Source organism: Parambassis ranga, chromosome 15 (assembly GCF_900634625.1).
Source record: "Parambassis ranga chromosome 15, fParRan2.1, whole genome shotgun sequence".
Classification (NCBI taxonomy): Eukaryota; Metazoa; Chordata; class Actinopteri; family Ambassidae; genus Parambassis; species Parambassis ranga.
Window position 1 is genome coordinate 1,061,105 of NC_041035.1, and position 23,966 is coordinate 1,085,070.

The 23,966-nt window shown below is 41.5% G+C and overlaps 2 protein-coding genes across 2 annotated transcripts; both read right to left on the minus strand.

The window, feature by feature from the left end:
- Positions 1–479: 479 nt before the first annotated feature.
- On the minus strand, positions 480–6,747 carry fgfbp3 (fibroblast growth factor binding protein 3). The gene is made up of 3 exons (XM_028423666.1): positions 6,614–6,747; positions 1,606–1,885; positions 480–1,528 (listed from the first exon to the last, which is right to left on the minus strand). Exons 2-3 carry the CDS (start codon positions 1,878–1,880, stop codon positions 1,093–1,095), a joined length of 711 nt encoding a protein of 236 aa, XP_028279467.1. The 5' UTR covers positions 1,881–1,885; positions 6,614–6,747; the 3' UTR covers positions 480–1,092.
- A 12,756-nt stretch (positions 6,748–19,503) lies between these two features.
- On the minus strand, positions 19,504–20,985 carry LOC114447606 (D(1)-like dopamine receptor). Its single transcript, XM_028423995.1, has one exon. The coding sequence runs from the start codon at positions 20,983–20,985 to the stop codon at positions 19,504–19,506; it is 1,482 nt and encodes a 493-aa protein (XP_028279796.1).
- Positions 20,986–23,966: the final 2,981 nt, after the last annotated feature.

Sequence of the window (23,966 nt, forward strand, 5' to 3'; positions counted from 1 at the left end):
CTTCCTGTTAAAAGGTTTTAAAAAAGGAGTTTTTCTTGCCACTGTCTACTAGCTCAAGGTTCAGGCTCTGAGTTTCTGTAAGCACCTAGATACTATTTTATTGTAAAGGGTGCTTTATAAAATTGAAATTGAAAATTGCAATGAAGGTAGCAGCTCCTGGAGTAACTGCTGTGTTTAAATATAGACATTTACCAGTCTGTTTATTTCTGCTATAAACTTGGACGATGAAGATCTATGGGGATCGGCACATTTCTAAAGCCAGCCTCTAGTGGCCATTTGAAGAACTGCACATCTGTATTTCTTAGCAATAGATGTTAATATTGGTGGACTCATTAATAAATCAAAGAATGGAAAAACATTGCATTTTTTTAAAGAACTTTATTAACAAGTTTTTGAAAATGTGTTAACATGGATTTAAAAAAATATTTTTAAATGCAGCAAAGGTCTAACTGCCACAAATCCAACTGTCTGATTATTTTTTTTTACAACACAATAACACTAACATTAGTATGAAAAATTAGCTTTACACCACAGCAGATAACAATAAAAACCACAGTGATTCTAACTAGTCTATCTATTGTCATCATCCGTGGTGTCCACCAAAACATGTTGTTATTTATTATTAGTCAAACAGTTCTAATATTATGCAGCTCAGCTCAGTTTTATTTCTACTCAACAAAATACAACTACAGGAATGACAACCTAAATATTTTATATTTATCAAACAATGAAATCAAATATAATGATTGGTTCACTTACTTGATTATAATACAGTTTTGTCAACTGTGAGCTTACTTTAGTGGATTGTTGTTGCTGTTTTTGATGATTTCATGTTTTTTTTCTCATAAAGATTGCCAGGGTCCGCTATAATACTGGACATTACCCATGCCAGGTGACCATATATATGTGTAACAAAATCTGAAATATTTATGACCAAATCCAAAACAAAGCAGTTTTTACTTTGTTTTTTACATACAGCTCAAAATGTAGCCTGTTTTATTTTATTTTTTAAAAAAGAAGAAAAAAACACGTTTTCCTCACTTGTTTTCAGATTGTGATTTTGCATCATGAATTTACTTACTTACTCTCTCATTAACCTTCGAAAAAACTGACAAAGAAGGAGCAGACAGAGTGCCATCCCTCACTGCAGTAACTCTGCACTGGCTCCATGTCATTCACCACTCCATCCTCCTCAAACCCAGTCCTCTCCAACCTCTTCTTCTTCTCCTCTTCCTCATCCTCCTCCTTCTTCTTCTTTTTCTCTGCCTTCCCTCCGTCTGAGCTCTTCCCAGCTTCTACTGCCACTTTCTTTTTCCCTCCCTTCTTCTCTTCCTCTCCGCTGCGCTGGGCGAGCTTCATGTGGGCCTCAGCCGGCGCCTTCTTACAGGTTTTGGCCTTCAGGACTTTTTCTCCCTCGCAGGCATTCTGCCTTTTCTTCAGCTTTCCTACCAGCTGCTTCCAGTACTGGCTGGACTTCACTCCATAGGCCTGACATAGGTCTGGTTTACCGGCATAACGGCACCAATACCTAGAGGACCAGCAGAAACAGGAAGTCAGGAAATACAATGCCCGATGTTTAGCCATTACTTCCTAGCCTTGTCTCACCTCTGCAGGTCTCCTTGTGCTTCAATGCTGCAATTCACCACCAGGTTCACCAGGCTTTCACCAGACGTCTGCCAGGTGCAGCGATGGCCCTCCTTGGTGGTCAGCTCTCCGGATCCGGGAACTGAGCGGTTTCTGGGTCTCTTGGCAGGTTGAGGTGACGGTGGAGGCTGGCGGGGTTTCTCAGGTTTTTCCTGGCCAGGCTGCCGTTTGCCCTCAGACAAGACTGAGAGGCAGACGAGCAGGAGGAAGAGGAAGCTGCATGGCAGGACACTCATGGTGGCTGGAGGGCAACGTTTGGTTATGAATAGAAACATGAAAATTTTAATGTTAATACATTCTCTGAAGATGCTACCTGTTTCTCATAAGTTAAGGATATCATGATCCATCACATGGTTGTTGACTGAGACCCCATTTTACCCTGTTGAAATTTCTCCATTTTCCAAAATAACATCAGGCACACATCATTGTTTTCAAAAAGGTTTCGTTTACATTAACCTGCATATACGCCCCCAAGAGCCATCATAACTACTCCAAGCCTGTGGGTGGCAGTGTAAGCCAATCAGAAGCCTCATCGACGCAGTCTGGCTCTTTGTGTTAGAAGTTGTTCCAAAGTTGCTGAACCTGGAGACCTAACATGTCTCTGCTCCTCTACATAGTAGAGGAGGAGCTGTATAAAATGCTAAAACGTAAAAAGTGCTTACACCAACAGAAATTCAAACTCTACCCGGAATGCTTCCATTACTAGACTACAGCCTACTCTGGCAGCTGTACTACACAAAAAAAGGTTGCACGAACTGATGCGCAGACTGCCGCAAACTCTGTTATTCTCTGTTTTTGTCAGTTCACATTCAAACATGAATACGGGGTTTTCCAAAATCTCCACTTTTGCCGGGGTTTTTAGAAAGAATCGTTTTCAGAGGTGAAAACTCTGGTAAATGGGTAAATGAATGGTACAGATGAAGGGACAGGTCTTCGGTTTTACAGATACCTGTGTATGTGTAAACAGGGTCTGAGTTGTTGGTCAGAAACTTGTTTTGAGTTTTTCACACGCAACCATCTCTAGGGTGTATAGAAAGTGGTTGGAAAAAGAAAATATCCAACAAGTGTCAGTTCTCTGTTAATGTCAGAGGTCAGAGGAGAATGTTCAGAATGGTTGGAGCTGATAGAAAGACAACAGGGACTCAAACCGAGGTCTGCAGAGGATCATCTCTAAATGAACAACAACCTTGACGATAGACTGAGGCAGCAGCAGAGCACACTGAGTGTCACTCCCATCAGCTATGAACAGCAAACTGAGACTATAATTTACACGGGCTCAGCAACACTGGACTATAGACGGTTGTAAAAACTCTGATGAGTCTCCATTTCTGGTGCCACATTCAGAGGGTGGGCCTTTCTAAAACGGGACAGACTACACAAGTTTCCCAATCTTAACAGATTATGAAAAGACTAGCAGTACACACTAACAGACTGACTTCAGCAGATGCTTGTATGACAACTTAAAGACTTGACACAAAGCTAACAACTGCGCCTGATGATTCTGACAGTTTAAAGGGTCAACAAACTCACCAGCTGGTGGCAGTAATACATCAATTTGTTGTTTTCCAACTGCCAACAAACTCAAAGATGAAGACGAAGTAAACAAACACAGAAGACAATTCATTCGCTGCTGCTGTTGTCTGCGTATCCCACCCTCTCTTTTTTATTGGCTGCTGGCACCACGTGTTTGCAGTTGGGTTGGTAATCAGTTCACACTACTTGACTGCATACAGATTTGGCAGGTTGGGTCTGTTCCTCTCACACACTAACAGATTTTTGTGCCAAGTACCCATGCTGACTGTCCCCAACTAGTCCAGATCCATGCACTAGACTTTGCCTAACAATCTTGTAGCGTGTCCTCAGCTTACATCACATTTCCTCTAGAAATACACGTTGTTCCAACCACATGTTCTTCAGAAGGACCTGATTACTTTACGACCAACAACACATCTTAAATGGAAAACACAATTGAACTTAAATTATCCCTCATAGCACCAATCAGTATGAGCATTAGCATCATAATATAACACCACTCCCAGCTGGCAGCTTCAACACCACACCATGTGATTTCAAATAATTATGTCCTGTTCAGCTCTGCTAATCTTCCTCTTCAGAATCCCAGAGGAGTAGAGTGTCAAAGAGCAGCACGACACAAGAGTGTCAAATGTTAGAAAGATGGACAATGGACACAGAGCTGGGACAGAGTCTCTGTCAGTAGCTTATTGAAACCAGCCAAGCGTCAAAAACACCCTCCCAAGTAGAGATCAAACCGGACATGTTGCTACCAACACACACTGAGGAGGGAGGGATTTCAGCTGTCACTCACGTTCACATTTCTCTGACGGGGAAAAAAACCACCTCTAGGTCTGCTGTTGTTTTTGTTTCTGTCTGCAGTCTACTTTTCAGTTTTGTGGGTTTAATCTGCATCTACGTAAACAAATTGTGTGTTATTAAAGTAAATGCATTCACATCCTCTGTGGCCTTGGGTCAGAGTATAAAACCTGGCTGCTGCATGTGATACAGTCATTATATGTGATTAGTCAGAGTGAAAGCCATTAACAATGTTTAATAAAACGGAAAATTAAATCACAAGTACATGGAGCTAGAGAACAGACTAAACAAACAAATTACTTTATATGAAGGTACTTCTGCACAATTCTTTTTTTATTTATTTATGTATTTGCAAAAAAATGTAAACATTTCTGCTAATCTGTATGGAACATGTACTGAAAAAACCCTGCACTAGATGAACTAAACTATTGTGAATTATAAATGCTGCAAACAAGCCTGGATTCTGAAGCAGTATTTGGTGTGCAGTTTGAGCCTAAAACAACCCCAGTAATATAAGAAAATAATTCAGGTATCCAATAGGAATCTTCCACTTACACCGTGGTTTGACATTCTGCATGCAATAACTACTTATGTTAAGCTATCCGTGTGTTATGTTGATGTTTTCTCACCTGCATCAACTTCCATTTTAAGTTACGTTGGTGTTATTAACTGTGTTTGTGGCAAAAACAAAACACTGGCGATGCATAGGATGACATTATCTGACAAGTTCATGTAAGTGAGTAGGCTGGGCATAGTGGCCAATGCAGAATGTCACCCATGAGTCTGGGCTTAGCAGTTTAACCAGTAATTGTTCATTCGCTGTTAGGTTTTATCGTCAAGTCTCATTTTCACTTTTTCACTCATGGTTAGGGTTTGGCACTAAAAACTACTGGTTAAGGTTAGGCATTAAAAACAGAGTTGGGGTTAGGTAAAGATTATGGTTTGTCTTCGAACACATATTTCAACTTATTTTAAATGGAAAACAGCACTATTCTGCTGATGGGATGTCAGTGTAAATCTGTGGAAACTAAAGTAGCGCAAAAATGATGGGAAATGCTAAAAATGTGTGGCAATAACATGTGAAATTGGTTATTCATACTTTATTTGGTTACCTATGACATGCATATCAATATGACTTGTACATTGGGGATTTTCTTTTCTTTTTCAACTGCCTAACTGAGCAGATATGTGACTGTACTTTCATATATTATTGCAGTCACAGAAGTTGATGTGTTGATGAACCCACTTCATATTCCACTACAAAGACCTCCCTACATGGTGAGTAGATAATTGTGAATAACTAAGACATGACACATTAGACATAGCCTATAAAAATGGAACATAGTTCTCTGGCTACATCTCTGGTGTTCAGGGGGGCGGGGACAACCCTAATGGTAGCCGAAAATGGCAACAATGGATAGGAACGTTTTGTTTGTTTGTTTGTTTGTTTTTATGATATTTACAGTATTTTACACTATTGTGCCAAACCATGATCTTTACCTAACCTCTAACCTCAACCACAAGTAAAAACAAAACTTAACCAATGAATGAAAATGAAACAGCTTGCAGTGTCATGGGATCAATGGCAAATCCCAAAACTGTACTGTACTGTTACTGTACAGTTACTGTTACTGTTACTACAGCTGTTTGGCCCCATTAAAGCTACATTAAAGACAACAATTACTTGCACCCTTCTGACCATAAAACCATCTTGCTTTCTCTGTTTGTGTTGTGTTCTTTAATCGATGGAGTGGTGGGTTATATATTCCACGTCCTCACAAAAAACACCACATTTGGTGCTACTGCATATGTACATATGATCATATATCCTGACAATATGTACATATACAGGTAGTAGTAATTGTTGTCTTTAATGCAGCTTTAATAGGTGTCAATATGTTTGCGAAAACATCCCTACTACATACTGCTGCTGTTTAATTATCAGGTCAAAGAGATTTTTCATTGTTTTCACATCAGCTATATAAGCAATCTTCATGTTAGAAATTGTGCATTGCAAAAAATCAATATCGCTTTTTCAAGAGCGGAAAAAACACAAAAAATATTTTAATATAAGATATAAATATAACATACAATGTATATACACTATAAAAATGTACTCAGAGGGAAAGAATTAAAGCCCGCACTGCTGTCTATTGCGTCCCAAAAAAAGTGGGATCAACACCAGAGACAATTTGGTGTCTAGCTGAACCAAAAGTGACCTGATGTTCTTTTAAGACCCCCTCAGTTCTGTTTTTTTAGGAGGTCCATGGTAAATGTCAGCACAAAGGGTCATGAAAAACATTCACAGTACAGTACGGTGTAGCTCAACAAATTCACACAAAACACAAGACATTTTAAATGTAGGTCTAACATTTTCAGGTATATATATATATAAAGTCACATTTCCTCTGCAGTTACCCAATCATGAAAAACAAAGACACGCAGCACCAAAACAAACATAATCCTCCTTTCTAAAGCTCCCATGGCCCCCCTCCATTCATCCATCCTCACCTCCCCTCAATAAAACATGACAAAATACATTTTTTTCCTAGTTAGTTCGCTCTAACAACTAACTAGTGGAAAATCAGAGTAGGTTAGTGTTGTTGTTTAGTGTTAGCAGAGGCCCTGGTGTTCTTACCATGTGACGCTCCTCAGTTCGAACTCGCTGTGAGAATGTGGGGGCCACAAACACTCAGATAAAAGAGGGGAAAAGACATGGATAAAGGAGGAGGAGGAGAAGGAGGAGGAGGAAGAGGGAGGGTTTGGGGGAATTGAGAGGCACTATACGAAAAACTGCCCATCCAAAAGCAAAACAAAAACCAAACCCCTCCCACTTTTACCCCCCTCCGTACATGCGTGCGTGCATGTGAGAGCAGGACAATGGACACACTTGCCAAGCGTTCTCACTCTGACGACACTTTGAGTGTCATCTTCCAAACAAAAAGCTCCTTTGTTCATCGCTGGAAACATCAGCTGCAGAGCTCCAATTGGCTATAAGGATTTTATTTTATTATAAACTATAAACAATAGGCAGTGCAATTTGTTTTACTTAGGGGAATCTAAATAAAAATTAATTTCATTTAATTTAATTAATAGAATCAGAACATTGGACACATTTTCTGATACAAATAGTTTTATAAATAATACTTTGAACAAAGTAGCTTAAGTTTCACACAGCAAAAATGAGGCTCATCACATCATACTGCAAACACGCAGCCTAATGGGACTCCAAGCAACATTCAAAGAGCTCCAAAACAGGTGAAAAAACATCATATTACAAAAACATTGTTTTTTTTCTCTCTCATGTTTAGTGTTAAAAATGTCTTAAACCTTTGTACATCAGTGAAGGTAAATGCCACTTCCACCATGTTTCCTCTCCTGCTTCCATTGTCAGTTGGATGTACTTATTCTAGGGACCAGTATATCCAATAAACAATAATAATACATTTCAGACGTTTTGGAGAACTTGTTGCTATGCCTTAGTCAGGGTTGAAGAAGCCTCAAACATCAGACACTAAACATTAAACATAAAATGTTTAACGTTTTCCTAACCCAGAGGTTGCTGCTCAGGCAAAACATTCCTGTCTGCTATTGTAATTTTCTGTGAAGATAAGTTTAGTTTCCTTTGAGAAACAATTGGTTATGCATTTATCAATTTCATTTTCCAGCTACCAGGGTGACTAACCTGAACCCTCAAGTACACCTTTGGGGTACACAGGGGATGTTTCTAAGCCAGAAATGATTTTTTCTAGTGATGATGGGCTGTCTTCTCATACAACATACAACACACATAATCTGGGTCTGAAAGTATCAAAAAGACTTCACTGGAAGACATTTTGTTGCAGGTACAGAGGCCCTGAGCTTGTGGTAGTCACTCAAGTTTAGGTGGAAATCATGTTATATAAGGGCCAAGAGTTGTAGCAATGGAAACCAAGACTTAAATAATGATTTGTTCTTATTACAAAATCTAAACTTTCTAAACTTTAATCCAAAACATTGAATTCTATGGCTGGGTAGGGTTGGGTTCTCAACGCCCCACCGTGCTTGACATATGTATGAGGTGTTTCTGCTGAAATGCTGTGTTTGGTTTCCAGCAGACATGGTGGTGAACATTAAGACCAAACACCTCCACTGTGGTCTCATGTGTCCATAGGACATTGTTCCACCAGTGTTGTTCTTTGTTCAGATGCAGTTCAGTGAACCTCAGTCCTGCTTCCATGTGCTTTTTAGACAGAAGAGTCTTTCTCCTGGTAACCCTTCAAACAACCTGTGCTTGTTCAGTCTTCTTCTAACTGTGCTGTCATAGATCTGACATGTAGCTCTTTTTTGTATTTTTGTATTTCTCTGATCTTGGAGTGAATTAGCTAGGACGTCCACTCCTGTGAAGACTGACAGCTGTCTTGAATGTTTCCACTTGTGAATAATCTTTCTCACTGTAGAACATTGAACAATTTATTCTCTTTTTGTGCTTTGGCTGTTTCTTCATTAAAACGATTATTTGACAATATGAAATATTATAATATAAAATAATATAAAAAATGTGCAGCAAGGCATTCAGAACCAGCCACCTTTAATGCCCAAAACTGCAGTGATTTTGCAAAAAAATATGGCCAAATATGTGGTAAGCTATTATTTTGATACATTTCAAAAATAATCTATTGTGCATGATAACGTAAAGAAACGTAAAGTCAAAGTTTTCCTTTCTTCTTTCCGACCATGCTCTCTCTCTCTCTCTCTGTCACTGTCTTCATGACAGTAAGTAACGGGGCCCTCAGAGAGAGGGGCATGAATGGGGAGAATCTTCTCTCTCCTCCAGGACAAAGACTGGTACAGAAATCTGGGTCACAGCTTAACCCCCCGCCGACACCCTCTCATCGGCACCCAGCTCCTTCTCATTCAGATCAGGGGCTGCTGGAGCTCAGAGTACGGCATTTTTTTTCTTCCCGTGAACGGTGCCAAAATCTGTTTGGCTGGGGAAGGATGCACCGAAAAAACAAGTCAGCCTCAGTAAACATGTCGTTCTGCCCAGTCCAGGCAAATCAGGAACAAATATGTCACCTTATTTTCAGCTGTAAGTGCTTATTGAGCTGAGCGGCACCACTCTGATCATCCTTTGTGATGTGAGGAGGATGGAGATGTCTTTTGATTCTCTTAGTTTTTCATTTATAAAGCTTAGTAGAAAGATTAGTACATTAAAGCCATGTAAAATGATCTGTTTTGCAGAAAACATATTCTATTATATTGCATTTAAAGCAGCCCTAATTGATCACTAAAGAGACTGAACTACTCTACTGCCATGCACACCATGAAATGCTGGGATGCAGCCTCCTTAGCCTTAGCCTGTGGAAAAGGATTAGACTGTGGTAGTCTGCAACACTAAGCCTGTCACGACATGTTACCGGCTATTTTTTGCTAGTGCTACCAATTAAAGCCAAGTTAGTTGTGCTCAAATGGGTTAGCTCATTGTGGCATATAAGCTTAACTCAAGTTCAGTAAGCTAATGTTAATCAAACCAATTAAACCAAACACAAAATAGAGACCTTGATGCATTAGCCCAAGTTAAAAAGCTACATCAACCTAGTAATGTAAATAGCTTATTTTAATTTAAACAGTAACAATTAGGGGTGGGACGGTTCAGCAAAAAAATCTGAACCGTTCGGTACACGTGTTCGGTTCTGGACATGCGCATCAAGTAATACAGGGAGGCGTTTTTACCACAGCATGGAGACGAGTGTTGCCAACTTGGCAGTCAGCTACTGTCCTCGACAAGCAGCGGCCGTGAGCTCCTCCCTCGCATCAACGCATTCACAGCCGGTCAGTCTCTGTAGCTTCACGCAGCAGGTTCAGCTGCAGGCAGAGCAGAGACCCACAGCACTCCGTCCAACCGAAGGTCCCGTCAATGCTTACAGAGCGGGATGTAAATAATATATTTCAATGGCAAATATAAAATAAAAACATGAACATCAGTAATGTTAGCTTAACCTAGCGTAGTCACAGAGTTCAGTCTATCCAACTAGAATGTAATGAGCAACGGTGGACAAAGCAACACACGCTCTCTGTCCGACGGTGTGTGTCTGTGTGTGTGTCTGTGCATGTGCCTGTGTGTGTACACACATCGGGCCTCTGTGCGAAGACAGAAATGACGTGCTGCCGTGCAAATAAGATAAATAACATGAGCTGTTCAGTTTGTTTAATAAAGGAACAAGGTGTAGACCTGTTCTATAGGAAAGGTTCTTAAATGGCTTCTGTTATGATCTGGTGCTATATAGAAATTAAAAAGAAAAATTGACTTGACCTGATATAATGATGGAAACACTGACCTGATTCTTAAATATGTTGAATGTTGGATAAACAGGCTGTGTATTTTATGCTCATCTGGTATTTCCAGAGTGTTAAAAGTAGAAAAATCCTCAACAATGTGAACCGAACCGAAAACCGTGACCTCAGAACCGTGATACGAACCGAACCGTGGATTTAGGGAAACCGTTCCACCCCTAGACCTCCAGACCACCTTGTGGTGTACCTTAACGAGCAGGAAGCTGAGTCACTGTCCATTGCTGCTGTGCTCATTTATGTTGACCCATAAAACTACCTTTCCATCTGAAGTTGCAGATAGACCATGCCAGGAGCCAGCTGCACCAAATCAGGGTGGCCTGGGCCAAAAGAGAAAGCCGAGAATGTTATTACTGCAGGAAATCTGGTCACATCATCGCAAATTGTCAAATTCTGCAGAGTAGAACTCAGCAAGATGTGCTAGCGCCCCAACGCCAACAGGTGTTGGAGCAGTGGAAGTTAAGATGTCAGACGCAGCGGATGATAAGAGCCTTTCATTTTTGACGCTTAGTGTTGTTAACCGGTTGAGTTCTGGATGGTGCAGATATTGTGGGACACCAGGGGCTCTCAATCGGTGATCCTAGCTTCTGTGGCTAGCTCTGTACTGCGGGGGATTGAAATGGGACTTGTGCCAAGGCCAGTTTATCGAGTACATATCCAATCTGATTTAATCACTAGTTTCTTCCCTGTTGCAGTGTGCTGTGAACTGCCAATTGATAGGATTACACTTGTTATGGGAAATGATATTGCGGGTGGGAGAGTGTTTCCTGCATTAGAAGTGGTAAAGTCACCACAGAGTGGGGTAAAGAGTGTTCGCCTGACTCCAATGTTTACCCAGCTTTTCCAGTTACATGGCCTTCTGAGGTCCGTGACTCAGCAGAAAGGTGTGTTGCGTTGAGAAACGTTGAGAAGCTGGAACGCACCAGCAGCCCTGATGGTTGTGTGGAGGGGAGGGTTCGTTAGTTAAACGTAAAGACTTAGCTGCTGCTCAAAAGTCTGATCCCACACTTGCCAATGGTTTTAAGGATGAAGTGAGTGTGAGGCAGCCAGATTAATGGGAGTGGAGTATTTTATCAACAATGATGTGTTGAAGCGTAAATGGTCTGCGGCTACAGCTATAGATGGAGAGGTGACTGCTGGTTGTTGTCCCCTCTGTCTACCATCAGCAGGTCTTATCAGTAGCACATAAAAGTCAGTGGGCAGGGCATCTAGAGATAACAAAAACATATTAGCTCTTGCTTCGCCACTTTTCTGGCCTGGTATGAAGTCTGATGTCACTAGAAACTGATGTCACTAGAAAGTCGGTCCTGTCACACATGTCAAGTTGTTGGCAAGACAAACCAGCTTACTCTGCCAGCTCCTTTGTGCCCTATCACCTGTAATGGGAGAGCTATTTGAGCTCATTGTCAAAGATAAAAATATCACAGCTAAATCCATGGTAAAGGGTTTGGGCAGCCTCGAGAGATACAATTTCATTAGGGAACAGATTTCACATGCAGGGTTAAACTGTTGGCTGTGAACCATGTGAAATCCAGTGCATACCACCCAGAGTCACTGGGCGCAATAGAAACCTAGCAGCAGACACTAAAATCCATGCTGCAAAAATATTGTTGGAAACTGAGAAAACCTGGAAGGAGATTTTTTGTTTTTGTTTGCAGCCAGGGAAACTGCTTAGGAATCCTTAGGATTTAGGACCTGCTTAAGTTGCTGCAGGACAGGTTCCTGTCAACAAGGCTCACTTCTGAAAGAAGTGTTTCAAATTTTGCCAGTTTTCCATGAGTGCCTGCATCATGCCAATGCCATTGCACAGAAAAATCTGTCAACAGTGGTAATGAAGCATTGGTACGACCACTCTACTGTCCCTCGCAGGTTCAAAAAGGGGGACAAGGTTGTTACTGCCTGTGTCCAGCTTGGCACTTACAGCCAAATTTTCCAGCCCGTATGAGATTTCCGAACGTATTAGTGACCTGAGAGGAAGCGAAAGAGACGCATGTGTAAAAATGTTGAAACAGCATTCGTCACGTGGTGAGCCAACACTGAAACTAACGGGGGTTGCTGCCTGTCAAAAGCAGCTCCGCTTTGCTGGCACTGGGTAGAAATAGAGTGCCTAGAGTGTTATGTCCACTGGGGTGTCCGTTTTTGGTTTGTCTTGTGCTTTGTTTCAGACACAGTCAGACCCAGTACCCAATCAACAGGGACCTTCTCCTGATCAGCTGTTGAGGGTATAAGGGTACGCTTCCTCCACTCTTTACTCTCTCTCAGCCAGCAGGAGCAGAGCCACACCACACCACGGATTGAATACAGCTTGGCTGGCCCACTCTGAAATGCTGAAGGTGTTCCCGTCCCGTCCGTTTGACTGTATTATACTACCTCCACCATGTTTAACAGATGGGATAGTTTCATATACTGGCATACTGTTCTTTCTCCCAACATTAGGCTTCTCATCAAAGCCAAATACGTTTATTCTGCTTTCATCTGACCACAAAAAAATATTTTCCCAGCAGCCCTTTAATTTGTCTTTAGCAAACTGCAGCTAAGTTTTGGTTTTCTAACCCTTTCCAGCCTGATGCAGCAACAGGTAAGGAGGTCCTCAGAAATGTCCTTTATTATGCCATCATACACTTACAAAGTCAAATAAACTGTTAGATATGCTGACGATATGTGATATTGAATCATCTTCCTGAATAAATAAATGATGAGTAAAATATTACTGCTTTGCATGTTTGTTTGAGTTCTTAAGCACAAATTCATATTTCATTATGATGGCCAAAGCACAAAACCTATCTGAAAAATTTATTTCTTGAGAAAAAGTACAAAAAAAAGCTCCAAATGTCATTGTTCCCAAAATTGTGAGCCTATGAATTTTAAAACAGGTAAACAGTTTTGTCTCCCTAGCGACAGTTCAATGTGTTCACTCTAACTGTGACTGTTGCTTGGTGCATGAACACAAAATGAGCTGCAGATTATGCGTAATTTCACATCATGACAAAGCTATAGCTCCTCTACAGGATAGACAAAGTGGAAGCACAGCACAAAATGACTGGTCTTGCCCTGGAGTCAATGTGTGTATCATTTGTGTGTCCTTTCCAATCACACTCATTGCAGAACAAAGCGGCAACCGCGCCTCTGTTGCCTCCTACTGGTTGTTTCTATAAACTAAAACAATTAACTGCTGATTAAAAAGAAGCACTTCAGCTGTAAATACTGTTTGTTACAAAATATGTCTCCAACTAGATGGAAAACATAAGTACCTTTAGTGTCACCATTTGTCTCCTGCTCTTCACAGTGTGTGTGTGAGGAGAAAGTGGTGATTACTCGGAGTCCTTGACAGCAAACAGAGGCGTCTACTTACTGGGTTTGAAAAGTCATTGAGAGGCGGCCGCAATCAGCACTCCATCGTCGCCATCACCTCCTCTGCCGTGATTGCTGCTGTGATTATGACACCAAACCATGACCCCTAGTGTGTGTGTGTGTGTGTGTGTGCATGTGTTTTAAGTAGATTGAAGGGCAATAGACATCAGCTGCAATAGGGATGAATTAAGACGGCAGAAGAGCTGTCTGTCATTGAAAATCCATTTCAGAGCACTGTTGGCATGTTGCAACTAATAATGATGTAAAGCTCTGCAGAGATGGAGTGGAATCCTTTTGTCCTCCTGTTCTGGCTTTTATTTGCATCAAAAGCGCATATGTATGAATTATAAACTGCATATGTGCAGTGATGAAACTTCAGCGTATTAAATGCACATATGAAAACATTTAGATGTGCTTATATTTTCATACTCATAAGTCATATTATTGTAAGGATAACATTCAGGAGGAATTTCCTGATTCTAACATCAACTTTGAGGACAAAATGTTCTGCCTAATATATCCCACCCTGTGACAGCTGCCATGGTAACCAGATAATCAGTGTTATTCACTTCACCTGTCAGTGCGCAGAAGGTTATTGCTTTATATCAAGTTTTGATTTGACATGATAAACATCTATTCTGACCATTCAGGTTTATGCACATTACGTATTAGAAATATACTTTGATAAAATGATATTTTATTTATTGTTTGATAACAAAAATCATCTGATCACAGTGGCTCATAGTGTTAAGTAAATATAACTTAAGATGAACAAGAACATATCACTTTTTTCACTGTGCCATTATTTATTTTGTAAAAATAAAGCCAAAAAATCAGTAGATGTACAATTCTCAGAACATGCCAGTCACATGCATGCTGTTGTAAAATGTTTACTCAGATCTTTGTAACTGACTGAAAAATGTATGTTTTTAATGCATTAAAAAAATAATGACACTGATGTGACACAGAAGAGCAAGAAGACAAAGCTCATGACCATCAAAATATGCAATGATGACAAATGCAACTCTGAATATTAACAGTGTGTGTCTATATTTTTGAAGAAAAAAAATGTCACATTTGGTCTACAATACATTCAGTTGATACAACACATTGTTGCATTTATGCTAAAGAAACGATGTATTGCAAAACATGTGACATAATGCTACATTTATGCAAATGAAATCATAAGATTGTATTGCCTGAGGTCATCCAATCAAGGTTTCCAAATATCTGGAAGGCCACACTGCAGACTCAGGAATCACTCAGGAATCTGTGGTCAAGTCCCACTGACACTGCAAAGTGTTTGGATTTTACCTGTGGGTAGGCTTCATTTTTGAACTTACCTTTTGTAAAGGGACTTAGGTATGATGGTTAAGGTTAGGGCAAGGGACTAGAGAATTCATTATGTCAATACGTGTCCTCACAAAGATAGCTACAAGGTTTTGTGTGTGTGTGTATGTGTGCTTTGTTGGTTTATGAAACAAAATGCAAATACAAATAAATAAATGCGTCCAGAAGTGACTCTGTTACCTTGAATGTAATAGACACAGAAAAACCACCTCCCATGTTTTTTGGGTTTTTTTGTTTTGCTAAATGTAGTCTTATAGATGTGGATTTTCTCTTTTTTTCTGACTTCCTGGCTGATTTCCAGATCATTAAGTTGAAAGATTGCTGCTAAAAACTAAAGGCATAACCGTTATTCACTTGAATCTGAACAAGCTCATTTAAAGCCATAAGAAAAGGCTTCTAAAATGCAACCAAAACCTACCACACTCTGCATGTCTGTCACAGAAACACTCAGGCTGGATCTGTAGAAGACACCTGTGAGGGTCAGAGTGTTGTCCCCTCTGGGGCCACTGGGTGCCTCTCCACTCTGTTTCAACTCCTGTACTGACAGAAGATGAAAGCAAAGTTGTTCTGTAAGAGGGACTGGATGCAAGCACATCAGGGAGGAAACACAGAACCTCCCTTTCAGCAATTTCTGAGAAGCTTCTGTGGTGTCGTCTCCAGAATCCTCACTGTCAGGTGTTATTACTGCAAACTCACTCTGCTGTTACCTGCATTACAGTCAGGCTTTGATGTTTGACCTCCTGTCTGTATAAAAATAGCTCAGAATGAATTGTAGCTCAATGATATTGTTTTTGCTTGCATATGATTTTATCTGGCTGCAGTTTATTCAAATAGACAGAAATGTAATATTTGTCCTTGAATTTAAGCCTCTAATGAAACGTATTGAGAATGTATTGTGCTCCTCTTATTTACACTGCTTTCACGCTAATTCCCTGTTAATGACTTGAATATTTCTTTCAACTAATCCGACATCAGTGAGGGTGGGGTGGTGATGTACACTATCCAGTTGCAACCTTAAACGTAGATACTTTTCAAACTCCGCAAGAGTCCCTCATGCTTCCCTGTAGGACTGAATTGGACCCACAACATGTTTTTATACACACAGACATAAAGGACTGGATGAACTCCAGTGTTTTACTGTTAAACTCAGACAAAACTGAGGTCATTGTTTTTGGCCCCAAATATGTCAGAACTACACTCAACAAAAATATAAACGCAACACTTTTGTTTTTGCTCCCATGTTTCATGAGATGGACTTGAAGATCTAAACTTCATTCCAGATACACAATATTACCATTCCTCTCAAACATTGTTCACAAATCTGTCTAAATGTGTGATAGTGAGCACTTCTGCTTTGCTGAGATAATCCATCCCACCTCACAGGTGTGCCACATCAAGATGCTGATCTGACATCATGATTAGTGCACAGGTGTACCTTAAACTGCCCACAATAAAAGGCCACCCTGAAATGTGCATTTTGTTTCTGCTTTATTGGCGGTCTGGGGACTCAGAACCAGTCAGTATCTGGTGTGACCACCATTTGCCTCATGCAGTGCAACACATCTTCTTCGCATAGAGTTTATCAGATTGTCTATTGTGGCCTGTGGAATGTTGGTCCACTCCTCTTCAATGGCTGTGCGAAGTTGCTGGATATTAGTGGGAACTGGTGCACGCTGTCGTATACGCCGGTCAAGCACATCCCAAACATGTTCAATGGGTGACATGTCCGGTGAGTATGCTGGCCATGCAAGAACTGGGACATTTTCAGCTTCCAAGAATTGTGTACAGATCCTTGCAACATGGGGCCGTGCATTATCTTGCTGAAACATGAGGTGATGTTCATGGATGTATGGCACAACAATGGGCCTCAGGATCTCGTCACGGTATCTCTGTGCATTCAAAATGCCATCAATAAAATGCACCTGTGTTCTTCGTCCATAACAGATGCCTGCCCATACCATGACCCCACCACCACCATGGGCCACTCGATCCACAACATTGACATCAGCAAAGCGCTCACCCACACGACGCCACACACGCTGTCTGCCATCTGCCCTGAACAATGTAAACCGAGATTCATCCGTGAAGAGAACACCTCTCCAACGTGCTAGACGCCATCGAATGTGAGCATTTGCCCACTCAAGTCTGTTACGGCGACGATCTGGAGTCAGGTTAAGACCCCGATGAGGACGACGAGCATGCAGTTGAGCTTCCCTGAGACGGTTTCTGACAGTTTGTGCAGAAATTGTTTGGTTATGCAAACCAATTGTTTCAGCAGCTGTCTGAGTGGCTGGTCTCAGACGATCTCGGAGGTGAACCTGCTGGATGTGGAGGTCCTGGGCTGGTGTGGTTACTCGTGGTCTGCGGTTGTGAGGCCGGTTGGATGTACTGCCATATTCTCTGAAACGCCTTTGGAGACGGCTTATGGTGGAGAAATGAACATTCAATGCACGAGCAACAGATCTGGTTGACATTCCTGCTGTCAGCATGCCAATTGCACGCTCCCTCAATGCTTGTGGCATCTGTGGCATTTTGCTGTGAGACAAAACTGCACATTTCAGGGTGGCCTTTTATTGTGGGCAGTTTGAGGTACACCTGTGCACTAATCATGATGTCAGATCAGCATCTTGATGTGGCACACCTGTGAGGTGGGATGGATTATCTCAGCAAAGCAGAAGTGCTCACTATCACACATTTAGACAGATTTGTGAACAATGTTTGAGAGGAATGGTAATATTGTGTATCTGGAATGAAGTTTAGATCTTCAAGTCCATCTCATGAAACATGGGAGCAAAAACAAAAGTGTTGCGTTTATATTTTTGTTGAGTGTAGATTATCTGATAACATTCTCTCTGGATGGCATTACTTTGGCCTCCAGTACGACTGTGAGGAACCTCTGAGTTATCTTTGATCAGGACATGTCGTTTATCCCTCATATTAAGAGGACCCTTACACCACCTTCTTTCACCTCCGTAATATTGTTAAGATCAGCAGCATCCTCTCTTTTAGAGTGATGCTGAAAAACCTGTCAATGCTTTTGTTACTTCTAGGCTGAACTACTACAACTCACTATTGTCAGGATGTCCACATTACTCCATTAACAGCCTGCAGCAGAACACAGCAGCTAGAGTTCAGCCAAAGGGATCATATCCCCCATCTTGGCTTCTCTTCACTGCCTTCCGGTAAAATCCAGAATAGACCATATACTAATAACGACATTCAAGGGGGGCATAGTCATTAGGGGACAGAGCAAAGTAAATGTTTGTGTCATCAGTATAGCTATGATAGCAGATTAAGTTGTTGTGATAAATTGTCCAACTGGGAGCATATACTGGCTGAAAAGTAATTGTCCAAAGATTGACCCCTGGGAGACACCTCTGCTTATAGACGTTTCTGTTGAAGAACAGTTGCCCATGGCAACAAAGAAACTCCTTTGTTATAAGTATGATTTAACCACTTGATACCTATAGCAGTGAATCCAACCTGACGCTAATGTCGATGTAATAATATGTTGTGATCCACAGTGTCAAAAGCCACGCTGAGGTCCAATAACACCAGGAGAGATAAGATGTATGTTGTGTTCAACTGAGATTTAGACAAATCCAGTATCTACTGTCAACACCTGCTCATGTTATTTTCCATGTAGTAAAATTAAGTTGAACAACATGTCAGCTAGAAAACATATAAATACATCGTTTTTCAGCACAACAATTACAACAACCTCTCGTGTTTGTTCTCTGTAATGTATGATGTTTGTGCATGTTTGTTCCTCTCTCTCTCCTTCATCCTCTCTGTCCTGTCTCCCTCTTCTTCTCCTCCTCTACCCGGCCGAGTCAGCAGGAAGGTTTTTCCTTATGAGTCGGGTCCTGTTCAAGGTTTCCTCCTGTTAAAAGGGAGTTATTCATGCCACTGTTGCTTTTAAGGGGGTTCAGGCTCTGGGTCTCTGTGAAGCGTTTTGAGACATGCTGATTGTAAAATGAGCTATACAAATAGTCATTACTAGTATAAAAACAATACACATGTTTGTGTACATATTTGTATGCATGTATATGCCATATAATAATAATGACTGTATTTCTAACTATACTTATATCTTTATTTTTTATTTCTTCTTCGTCCTATACAGATTTAACAGTCAGGCACACTTACACAACATAACACCAGATTTGCTTCAAATCAGTTTAGAATATTGCTGCCACTGACTTGACTTACTTTCAGATTATACATGTTATTATATTATACATGAAGTCTGTTTTTGAATGCAGTAATAGTACCAGATTCCAATGTCAAATGCTATTGTTTCCCATCCACTAGTGTGCTATTAGAGATGATCAGGTGTGCCTGTGGAAAGTTATCCAATTTCACTTTGAGAGTCACCAGTCATGACAGTCTTTCCAAAACTAAATCTGAAACAGTTCAATATTCAAGTTCTGGCAGTGTCTTTGAAGCTTGGATTGCACAGTTAGTCAGCCTTTACCCTTACCCTTAAAGTAACTAACTATCCTGGTGAACTTGTCCTGGTATTAGAGCATCGCTCTCCAGCCCTGCAGCTGATGTGAAAGGTGTGATCGTTTCCAAGGAAATCTCCGGGTCATCCTCGAACTGGACGGTGGCTGGAAGCAGCAGCAATCTGTTGTCACTTGGAGATTCGTTGGAGATGATGGACTCCTCATCAAACCTGGCACTCATGTCCTCCAAATGATCGGATCCCATCTTAATGTTACGAGGGTGTTGCTGTGGCTGAGCAGGGACCAATGCCTCTTTGTGGAGTGTTGTGTCATGGTGGTAAGAGACCAGCTCATTGCTGAAGTTCACAGCTTCCACTGTGTTGCTGGAGCAGATTCGATTGCAACCGAGAATGGTTGTAAAAGCCCGGCGGAAGTCTGCATTGAATGCGTATATGACCGGGTTGAGGGAGGAGTTCGCCCAGCCAAACCAGACGAAAACAGTGAAGGTAGTGTCGCTGACACACGGCGGATCACAGAAGGGGACAGTGCAGTTGAGGACGAAGAATGGCAGCCAGCAAAACACAAAGACCCCCATAATGATTGAGAGAGTCTTCAGGACTTTGGTTTCCTTTTTGAACGATGACTTCAGCGAGGCCTCATCATTGGGCCGATGCTGCTGGTGGTTCCTGTTTACACCATGGCCTTGGTTCTGCGCCTGCTCTGCTGCACGTTCCAAAGATGTGATCCGACGGATTTGTGTCTGAGCGATCCGGTAGATCCGGGTGTAGGTGGCAATCATGATCACCACTGGGATGTAGAAGCTGATGAAGGAGGAGGAGATCGCGTAGGTTTTGTTCAGATTGGCGACACAGCTCTTGGTCACGGCGCTACTTTCGTTGAGGTTTGTGGAGTTTGTAAAGTTCCTGCTAGTGGCAGCTACTATTCCCACCACCTCCTCAATCAGCTCCCTCTCCTCTTCATCAGCCCGGTGCCAGTTCAGCTGCACCGGGATGAAGGAGATAAGAATTGACAGCATCCATGCCACCCCAATCATGACAAACGCCACACGGTGAGTCATTTTTCGTTCATACTTGAAGGGGCTGGCGATGGCCCAGTATCGGTCCACACTGATGATACATAGATTAAGGATGGACGCTGTTGAGCACATGATGTCAAATGCAATCCATACGTCACAAAAACGTCCAAACAACCACGAGTCTGTCACCTCTGTGATGGCCTCCCACGGCATCACCAGCACGGCCACAAAAAGGTCAGACACAGCGAGCGAGATGACGAAGAAGTTGGTGACTTTGGAGCGCAGGTGACGGAACTTTATCACAGCGGCGCACACCAGCGTGTTCCCGAGCAGCGTGGACACGATGAGCAGGAAGAGGACGCAGCCGAGGAGGACGCGGAGTCCGCCTCTGCCTCCACCGCTCCCGACGCCCTCCTCCTCCTCTTCCTCCTCGCTGCCTGTCCCATCCAGCTCCGACAGCACTTGGGTGAAATTAATCGTATAGTTTTCCATTTTGAGGTCTCAATAGGATATCCGCACAGCTTTTTCTAGCACCATGTGCTAGTGTCTGAATGAAGAATACAGAAAAAAGAAAGTGTATCTGGATCTAAATAAGAAAAAACTCCCTCTCTTCTGGATGCGTCTTCTTTGTACTTGATGCCTCTTCTGGACGCACAAATCAAGCGCAGAAAAGACTCTCTGTGAATATCCAGAAACACTCCATGAAACAATAAATGCTTATTAATAAATCCCACAGAAGTTCCTAGTCTCCAGAAGGTGGTCTCTGCACCGGTCCTCTGTCCCGGAGTGACTCATAGTGGGCTCACCTCTCTCTGTGACGCGCTCACACGCACAGTCAGGTGGAAGACACAGCGCGCGGGGCTTGTTCTATCCTCACTGCAGGTAATAGATTACTGTCCTCCATTCTGTGTGGAGGCACCCTACATACAATCTATGTATGTTATGTTATGAATATGTGTGTTGGTGTGACCTCAGTCTGGATTTTTTATTTTTACTTGCTTCACTCACTTGCTGTGTGACCATTTTTATTCAGCTTCTATTTATATTTCATACAACACTGCTTTAAGATACAGAAACATACATGGATAAAAGGTCTCAATAATAATAATAATGTGACATAAATAGATGTAGATATAAACATGCATATGATGAGAATAGAAAACAATAGTAATGAGGACATAAAAGGTGTAATAAACCGAAATGATGTGCACAGTTCCAGAGTTGGACCATAATGTCTGTGACAGTCATACAGGTGACACAATTGTATTATTATTCATTTAAAAAGAATACATTTATTTATTTAATTTGTCACTTAATCAGTGTCATATGTAAAACAACAGAAAAGCCTTTAGAGCCCAAAGTGATGCCTCTAGATTGATAGAAAAACAACAAGACATTCAGTTTAACACTGAATATTCAAGCACTGAACAGACATAGAGTACAGCACTGTGCACCAGACAAAGCCTGATTTAAACTGTATGTAGTGCGTTCACACTTAAGCACCATAGGCAGTTTAGTAGAATACAACCTGCTGATCTGATCAGTTCTGTCCCAGTCTGTCCATCATGCAACCTTTATGTATGTAAACGTTACATTTATAGGAGCAAACAGCATGTGATTGAGTCTTCATTAGGATGCCCTCTGCTGGTTGGAGCAGGTTAACTGACTGTCCAAAGATTTAAATACTTTAGATACAAGCAGATATTTTACAACCACAAGATGGCACCACATATCTGTGGCAAGAAGTAATACTGTGTTGGAAGCCAGTGGTCTTTGAATGCAACACAAAAAAGTTGTTCTATTTTTTTAATCTTCCTTTTGAAAGGAAATTGTTTTCTGAGTCTGTATGTGGAATAATTAGCAGTTGTTTTATGAGGTGGCATGTAATCGTTTTAACATCATGCATAGCCTGACTTTCTTCAGGAGGAGAAGTATTTCTGCAAATTCCTGTCAAAGCATTCATTTTTATTATGTGATTGTTATATTAACACATTGCACTGATGAGTCATTTAGCATGGAGACACTAAATGTTATCTCATGCAGACGCTGTTGGGGACCTAGACAGAAATTCACAGGATTCACAGGACCCCTCCAACGACCGTCCATCACATTACTATGATTAATCTGAAATGAACAAAAACATACTCAACAAACCAACTCAAGTCCTGTGAATAAATGGCCAAGAAAATGGTGGAGAAGCTTGTTAGATGGGTAAAGTTTGCCTGGTGTTTCTTATAAACTTTGTGAATGGGTGTTTTTTTGCAACATAACAAAGATACAAAGTGAAAACACAAGTATGGGGAAATAATAGAAAAGTCAAATAAAACATAAAGCCTAGTCTGTCCTGAGTGTTCTCTTGTCTTATTAATGGGATTCAAAGTGCCAGAAGTGAAAGTTGAAGCTCCTCCTATGGGATGAAATTATGGATCCTGCCCTGAGGCCTTCACTTTCATCACCTGTACAAGTATGTACACTGTGTGAACACACCTGACTGTTGTGCTTCTCTTTCTGTTGTTTTTAATTCTCTCATTCTTAGTGGTTGCTAATGTACACTTTGGGCTTTTTTTTTTAAATTTGCTCTATGATTATACGATTGTGTGTTACCGTGCACTTTGCCATGAGGTTAAGGCAAAGTCATCTCTGACGCAGGAAGGCTGATGGAGCTGGAGCGCCGCCCGTCTCCTCCTCACCTGTAATTATGCCCGGTGGCAGATCTGGCGGCGGTTGGAGGATGAGGTGAAGAGTTGAAATTCTAATCACTGTTTTGGTTGGTGAAGTGTTGAGGGGCGGAGACGGATACTTGTTCAGCGTGCATACATGTTGTTCTCTTTGTGTGTGTGTGTTCATGTGCCATTTTGTGTATGCTTTCTGTTTATAAACAACTATTTCCTCTTTGCCCTGCTGCATATTTGACTAAAGAAATGTCTGTAGTTCCAGCCAGCGTCAATCACAGGCCTGTATGTGTGGCTGCATGTCTGCTGTATGCGGTGCAGTTGAACTTGCATGAACCCGTAGGTCGTGCAGTGAACCCAGCGGTGCAGCTCCATCTAAAGGTGAGCCCTCTGCCTGTCGCTAACATAAACAGAGCAAGCTAACAGGGTGCGGCTCACGTGTAAGCTCGTCTGGATAATTAAAAAGAAGCAAAAGAGAAACTGGATTTAATCTCTGTGTAAACTACATGGAAATGCATTGCACTCAAAAAAGAGAGAGACAAAACAGATTGTTTTGACTCAGAGGCCATATGTGACCTCTTAGAGGTTCATTTGAAAAACGAAATGCATAGATTCTAACTGTGCACCATTGTCTCCAAGATCATGGAAATCATTGTGGAAAACAAAGCACACTGAGCTTCAGCTGTATTCTCAGATAGGGAGTAGAGAGGGTAGAGCTTAAAATTCCTTGGGTTGATCTCAAATTCTGAGGCCATGGTTCTCGACTGGAAAAAGATGGCTTGTCCTCTGGGTGGGAGGAGA

What these genes read in the sequence shown, in the direction of transcription:
- fgfbp3 (XM_028423666.1), bottom strand. Translation starts at nt 1,880, where the DNA reads ATGAGTGTCCTGCCATGCAGCTTCCTCTTCCTCCTGCTCGTCTGCCTC. An exon ending in GCACAAGGAGACCTGCAGAG is followed by an intron (nt 1,529 to 1,605) that starts GTGAGACAAGGC and finishes CTGGTCCTCTAG; the next exon opens with GTATTGGTGCCGTTATGCCG.
- LOC114447606 (XM_028423995.1), bottom strand. Translation starts at nt 20,985, where the DNA reads ATGGAAAACTATACGATTAATTTCACCCAAGTGCTGTCGGAGCTGGAT.